General features: G+C 41.4%; 2 protein-coding genes across 3 annotated transcripts in view; one reads left to right on the top strand and one right to left on the bottom strand.

The window, feature by feature from the left end:
- Window positions 1-544: 544 nt before the first annotated feature.
- Window positions 545-4,343, bottom strand: LOC308149665 (heme oxygenase-like). The gene is made up of 7 exons (XM_080522556.1): window positions 4,234-4,343; window positions 3,973-4,026; window positions 3,028-3,139; window positions 2,465-2,680; window positions 1,937-2,209; window positions 1,493-1,598; window positions 545-1,362 (listed from the first exon to the last, which is right to left on the bottom strand). The coding sequence occupies exons 2-7, from the start codon at window positions 4,020-4,022 to the stop codon at window positions 1,235-1,237; spliced, it is 885 nt and encodes a 294-aa protein (XP_080378682.1). The 5' UTR covers window positions 4,023-4,026; window positions 4,234-4,343; the 3' UTR covers window positions 545-1,234.
- A 2,658-nt stretch (window positions 4,344-7,001) lies between these two features.
- Window positions 7,002-7,692, top strand: part of hmgxb4b (HMG box domain containing 4b) — a 4,185-nt gene continuing 3,494 nt past the window's right edge. Inside the window, exons 1-3 of one of the 2 annotated variants that reach the window (XM_080524964.1) lie at window positions 7,002-7,239; window positions 7,368-7,429; window positions 7,525-7,678. In XM_080524964.1, coding sequence (XP_080381090.1) covers window positions 7,535-7,678 — 144 coding nt within the window. In that variant the 5' untranslated portion in view covers window positions 7,002-7,239; window positions 7,368-7,429; window positions 7,525-7,534. The remainder of the gene's footprint in view (window positions 7,240-7,367; window positions 7,430-7,524; window positions 7,679-7,692) is intronic. The other variant, XM_080524963.1, reaches the window with a different exon arrangement.

The following is a 7,692-nucleotide window of genomic DNA, read 5'->3' on the forward strand; positions in this document are numbered from 1 at the left end:
ACATTGTGATCTTTGGGATTAGAGATAATAATAAATTAAAAAACGTGTAGACTGTTCTCCATCCTCCCCTAACTCAGAATCTATAATTGTCATAGACATGTCACGCTGGGTTGAAGAGAGAAAACCGAATATAGTTCTTATCTATCTTTAATATAATGAAGGCTTATTCCATATTCACACCTTTGATCAGATCATTTGCATTATCCATTTGAGATTATCTATGGAAGATGTTGATTGGTTCTGTAGCAAATGTTTATATTCATTTGGAATAAATGAGTAGATAGGAAGTGGAATGTTTCAATTCTAGTGTACAGTGTACTCTGTCTTTTTTTAATTTGCTCAGGTTATACATAACCTGTCAATATTAGGTTATACATAACCTGTCAAAAAAGGTTTAAATAATAAAGCAATGACCTGAAATCAAAATAAAAGCGGGAGGCTCCAGACTAAACTATCATATGCCATATTTCTGAGGTGATCAACTCATATTAACAAAGATGACCTAGAATAGCAAAACAATATTAGTGCAGAAGGTATGTCAAAGAAAGTAGTTATTTTATTTAAAAATATATATACAGTATTTACATTATATACATATATTGTATACCAACACATCCAGTATTACTGGCCATACATACAAATACTGTCAATGGCTAAACATATTACAGTGGTAACCACTCTCATTTCACAGTGAGGGTTGCTGGCATCATATCTAAGGTGCCTACCACTGCCGTTGTGCTCTTAAGCAAGGCACTTAACCCCTAACTGCTCCAGGGGCACCGAAGATGGCTGACCCTGTGCCCAGAGCCCAGAGCTCTGCTCTCCCTGAGGGGAAATTTGTGCACAAACTATTTCGTTGTCTAAGTACTTGTGTTCTGTTCAATGACAATAAAGTTGAATCTCTTCATCTTAATCTTAACATTGAGTCAAAGTCACTGCCACATGAATATCTATCGTATGCATCCTATCGCATTGCTTAGGTGGCTACATACAACATAGTGCTTGGTTGACATTACAGGAAGAATCAATATCATTGATATCATCAAGTTGCATATACAGTATTTCGTTTTTTTTACACAGGGGTTCTTTTTCATTAGTATTAGTGACAGGAAAAGATGGCTGCCGTGGAAAGGCCTTGTATAAAAATAAAAAATAAAATCATCACATTTTTAGGGATTAAAATGGTGTTATGGACGGATATGACTTCACATAAAATCAATACTTGTGTGATCCTTTAAAACGAATAGATTCCCATTCCAACGGTCGCCAAGGCTACGCAGATACCTAGGACCATTCTGAACAGCGGCGACGTGTTGATCCAGCTGTGTGGGATGTGGAGGGACTTGGCCATCATTTGTTCTCCTGGGAAAAAGAAAGAGAAATTATTATTTTCATTTCATGTATCAAATAAAGTATATATTTCCAGTGTGTGTGTGTTTATGTGTGTGTGAGTGTGTGTGTGTGTGTGTGTGTGTGTGTGTGTGCCTCTTACCATTAGCCAGTCGAGTGCATTTGTGCATGCGTGACTGTGTCGTGTGTCTCTGCAGATCACTCTCCCTCTCAGTCACACTCAGCATCTTCTGCAGATCTTCAAACACCTGCGTCACAGAACAAGAACATCCTCTTATTTTCTATACTACTCATTGCCTTTTATTACTGTTTATTTTTGTACTGTATTGTTGTATTTTCATTATAGTATTATTATTTGAAGGTATTAGAGTAAAAGATATTCCCACAACATATTCTAGATAAATAAAGTCTATTTATGATATGTTCTGATCAGACAAGTCTCAACGTCATTTAGAACCCTATTGCTTTTCTCTCATATTTATATTTAATTGAAAATCAGCATCTTGTGCCTGTAGTTTAGACAATTAAACCTCCACTTTCATGACACGCCATCATCCCATCTCTCTCATTCTCCATCCCTCCTTACCTGGATGTTACACTCGAAGGCTTGGACAGCCTCCTCCAGCACGCCCTTCCTCTCCTCCTCCGTCAGCTCTATGCTGTTCATCCTGCTCCTGTACAGCCGCTTGAAGAGGTTGGGGCTGGTCACTCCGGGGAAGGAGAAGAACGACAGCCCCTCGCCGCTCTTCAGCCCCAGAGACTTCTGGGTAATACGGCCCAGGACCGTACCTCCGGACAGGTCTCCTAGGTAACGGGTGTAGGCGTGGGCAACCAGGTACTCAGGGTGGTCTCTGCCAATCTGTGTGTGAGAGAGAGAGAGAGAGAGAGACACAGAGAGAGAGAGAGAGAGAGAGAGAGAGAGAGACAGAGAGAGAGAGACAGAGAGAGAGAGAAGGTATTTAACCATTCCTAATAAAGCATCATAAATGTACGGTAATAGACTGTTGTTTGCAATAAAAAGATTTGTAAAAAAAATAAAATAAATGTACAGTAATAAACATTGCAGTAAACCTTTCTCATTGGCTGTTTAAGTCAATGAAGTATAGTTCCATACCTGTCTGAGTCTATGAGCATATCTTTTGGTGGCAGCTGGAACAATGATCTTCTCTTTCCAGTCATGTCCATAGAAGTGTTCTAGGTCCCTCTCTACAGACTCCAGGCGGGCCAGCTCCGCGGGGAAATAAATAGGCGCGACACTCGGGTGGTCTGAGTTCCTGTCCAGCTCTTCCTCTAAGGCTTGATAGACCTCATACAGGGAACACAGGAGAGCCTGGGGGAAAGGAAGGAAAAGGGAGGAGGGTTTGTTTCAAAGTTTCAGACAAATAAACGACAAAGAACAAAACCCAAGCAGTTCATAGCACCGCTTAACAGTGATCACGAAACTTGTGGTGTTCAAACAGGAAAGATTAGATTAGATTAGATTACATTTTACTGTCATTGCACAATATGTACAAGTACCAGACAACGCAATGCAGTGTTAGAAAGTCATGAATTATATGATTTACTCCAGCTCAGAGACTTACTAGATGTTCCTACATGCCCAAAAACAGCTATCATGCATCTGAAATGATGTATCGGAATTCTTTATTGACTATACATAATGGATTGATTGATTACCTTATACTGTGACAGGCTGACTTGTCCCCTCTGGTAGCTCAGCATCAGTTCTGTGTTCTCCGCTCTGACGTGGCTGTCCTTTGTCACTGCTTTGATTTGCTCTGACAGGTCGCTGTGGGAGAGAGGTCAAAGGTCATCATAAGAACTCCTGCATGTATTCAACATGCAATGTGCATGCAGCATCACTGTATTACCTTGCATGGTCATCTTTAACTGTGGTACAATACAGTACGTTGTGAACGCTGTACATTATGCCCCAGTACATACATATCTTCTGCACTGAATGATTGACAGAGAGAAATAAGGGGGGGGGGGGGTGTATGGGGAGCAGGAATGAGCACTTCCATATAGGACGTAGGGTAGGTGACATCCAGTACTGTACCTCTTCACCTGATATGCCACTGCACATGAACAGGACCAAGTGCAGACACATATTTTTATATAATATATAATATAATAATAATATATTCCATTTAGCTGACGCTTAATATATACCATTTAGCTGACACTTTTGTCCAAAGTGACTTATACTGCAGTGAGTGCATACGTTTTTCAGTATATATGGTCCCAGCGGGAATCGAACCCACAACCTAAGCGTTGTCATTTTATTGTCACTGTTTTTATGACTCACTTTTTATGACTTATTATTGAACTGTTTGCTGACCGCTGTTGTTGAGCGTGGAGCAAGATCAGTAAATGATGACCGTATGCGATATAAGTGACATGATTTTGATTTGTTAGAGCCATGCTCTACAAACTGAGCCACAGAGGACCATACAATACATCCATACAACACAATGCAATACAACACATTAATTTCTCCATCAATACTCCATGAAACAAATCAGTTAATTTAGCGAAAGTCCTACATGTACAGTTGCTGTGCTTGTTGACTATCTTCTTAATGAATGTAAAAGAGGTTGGAGGCTGTTCATACACTCTTACCTGTCTTTCATCTGCTCAGCTTCTGTCTGCATCTTCTTCTCTGTATCCATGTTTCTGTAGAAACAAATAAAACCTTATAAATATGATACAGTGTTGAAAAAACAAGTTTGTAAAATCTCACCACATTAGATCAGATTTTGCTTGATGCCAGTCCTGTGACTGAAACAGCAACTTCAATGTCCTCTTTTACAGCAAAGTACACGTATGAATCTGATTATGAAATGAAACTATAGCCCCGGTTCTGAATTGAGTGTAACTCACCAGTTAAAAGATAGTCCTCGTGCTCTCCTCGTTCTTTCTTTTATCCACAACGGTTCTCTCTCCTCTCTTTTTTTTCTCTCTCTCTGAGTGTACAATGTGCGCTCTGTCTCTCTCCTCCCTGCTCTCTCCCTCTTTATATCATCCTCCCCTCCTTCCCTCCTTCCCTCACTCCCTCCCTCTCACATGGTCAGCTGACAGAAACAGGAAGGTTTAGGGCTGAGTCAACATCCCTGATTGGAGCAGCAGAGGACAAACTGAGGGGGGGGGGGGGGCAGAGCTAACCGTGACAGGGCAAGTTGAGTGAACAACATGGGACACAGAGGGGGAGGTACTGGCACGTACCATGACAATGCAACTACGGGAATGCAATCCAGGCAGATGGGACAACAGGAGGTGGAGGAGGAGCCAGAGCTAAACATGACCGTGTGACTTTGAGGACGTAGCGGGAGGAGGGAGGGAGGGACTATCTCTAAACATGACCGTGTGATTTTGGGAATGCAATGGGAAAATGGAGGAGGGACTATGTCTAAACATGACCGTGTGACTTTGAGGACGTAGCGGGAGGAGGGACTATCTCTAAACATGACCGTGTGCTTTTGGGAATGCAATGGGAAAATGGAGGAGGGACTATCTCTAAACATGACCGTGTGCTTTTGGGAATGCAATGGGAAAATGGAGGAGGGGCTATCACTAAACATGACCGAGCAATAGCTCACTTTGAACTTGACAGAGCAGCAGAAAAACAGAGCGGGGGGGAGGTACAAGTCTAGACCAGCGCTAAACGTGACGGTGTAACTTTGACAGTCTGGAAAGTCAGGGGGGAGGAGGGAGAGAGGAGTGTTGAAATCCTGGCTCACGAGTACAGAACAATCATATGACAAATTGTTAACCATCATATGACAGAAAGTTAAAGCAAGAAACACTACTTGTAATGTATTCTAGATGGTTCTTTCTAGAGAGAAAAAAAACCGATATTAGATCAGTTATGAACTGTGCATTGTCAATTAATTGGCACTATCTACATTATCATGTTTTTTGCACTATGCTACTATTTGCACTATGCTACTTATTTGCACTCTTTTTGCAATCTGGTTAGATGACAAACTACATTTCGCTGTCTCAGTACTGCAATGACAATGAAGTTGAATCTCCTCGAATCTAATCATGAGGCAACAATAAATGAAATGCACTTAATTTAACTTATGCACTGTTAAAAAACTAAACTCAACTGTTAAAAAAATCAACAAAACTCAACTGCACTTAAAAAAAACATTGAATTGACCAACTCTTGAAACACTGTAAACTCCCCAATAATGGTTAGGAAATACATTCTGAGAAGTTACTCAACGTATCAACGTCATGTTTGGGAGTTTTGTTGCATTATTCTGCTGATCAAACAAAATGTCTCAGCTGTTTGACTCTTACGTCATGGTGAAGTAGGTCTACTGTACAATGTCTATCTAAGATAAGATAATGTGAACTTGAAGGCAACTACCTCATTTATTGAGAATATAATTTAACTAGTTCCAAATGCAACCGTGTAGAGAAGTAGGAATGGTGAAGAGATGGAGAAAAAAGAGAATATTAACAGAATGTTGGTTTAATTGTTAACATTTCCACTCGCTCCCTGTCACACACACACACACACACACACACACACACACACACACACACACACACACACACACACACACACACACACACACACACACATGCACACTCTCGCACACTCTCACACACACACACACACACACACACACACACACACACACACACACACACACATGCACACACTCACACACACACACACACACATGCATACTCACACGCTCATGCACACGCACGACTGACAATGTAATCTATATTAGTTTCACGTACTCTAACTTACAGCCTACATAATTATTGTTCTACTGCACCTTTCTGTCGTTGTCTATTGAAACTATTTTTGCTCATATATTGTTGTTTATTACATTGATGTTTTTGAACCACACACCTAATTGCTTACACATAATACTGACACCACTCCACCACCCACACACCATCCCCTTCACAATTAGTATCTCTGTATGTGTAAATAGCTCGTTTATTTAGTTTTGTTTAACCAATAATAGTGGTAAAGAATGACTGCTATTACTACTATTGGTAGAGAAATGTACATGGATTTTTGGAGAGAACTTGGGGGTTCAACCCTGCAACACCTAGGCCTATGTAGGCAACTGGTGCGTGAGATTGCATCATTTATGTCCAATAAAAAAAGAGTCTGGATGTGATTCTGATCTTGGACGTGATTTTTTTTTCTGGGCGGGCGGGGACACATTAATAAGATAAGAATGTCTTACCATGACTCGGCACAGTGTCAGGAGGAGGAGGAGCAGTGGAGTAAACCCGTTAGTCGACCGCTAACCATGACTCAGCGGAACTGGTGACAGACAGCACGTTGTTGCCAGCAGCATTCCTATGGGGCAGACGAAACGAGATTCTCCCAGCTGCAGACAGACAGACAGACAGACAGACAGACAGACAGTGGCTTCAACAAGCGAACGTTTCAAAGACACACAACACGAGCTCGATATTCCAGAAGGGGTCGTATTTCAGTCATAAAAGAAGAACATAATATACAACATAATTAATACGCTTCATGACAACATAATAAAACCATCTAGCCTGCATAATCCTTAAGCCTAAATGGATGCATCTAGAGTATTTCGCTTATCGTTATTCGATTCCTCGCCTTGAAATGGAAATATCAGAAATAACGCGTGTTGTTGTTCAGAGAATTGCCTGATAAGTAATGCGCCTGCCCTGTTCCCACCGCACTTGTCTCCAGCCAACTTTGAACTCTCAGTCAAAGATGGCGACAGACCGTGTGCGTAGAAGCTAGTGAGATTGTCAGTTGTCATCTGTAATCTTTAACGTGTTATCTGATCGTGATTAGAACAGCCATAAAGACAATTCATACAACTCGAAGATACAGCCAAGACAAAGTCGCCTTTGCTTTAGTACCAGGTAAGCTAACCGGTTTCAGGTGAGATGATCATGCGCCAAACCGCTTGCAGGATTTTTGGACGAGGCTGTTTAGTGACATGTTGAACAACAGTCACAGTGATCTGTTTTGCACCCTGCTGTTTTTGCAGACGAATGAATGAAGACGGCGACAAGTATTAAGCACAGTCTGACATTTGTTTCCCTTGACGAGGTAGGAGGAGAATGTACCTGTTATGATGATGGTAGATGGAGATGCCTGCCTTGCTTGTGTGTATTAAGCTCAGCATAGTTGTTTTTCTACCCTAGGTGTTATAAGATGGAGGGAGAGGCGGGCCTCAATGGAGCAAGTCGCAGTCAGAGAGAGAAGAAGAGATCTTACAAAGATTTCCTACGGGAGGAAGATGACATGATGGAGGAAGAACTGGAGGAAGAGGAGCATCCAACCAACACCCCAATCGATGTATGGCTGCTTCA

This window comes from Nansenia antarctica, assembly GCF_963989245.1.
Source record: "Nansenia antarctica genome assembly, chromosome: 2".
NCBI lineage: Eukaryota > Metazoa > Chordata > Actinopteri > Argentiniformes > Microstomatidae > Nansenia > Nansenia antarctica.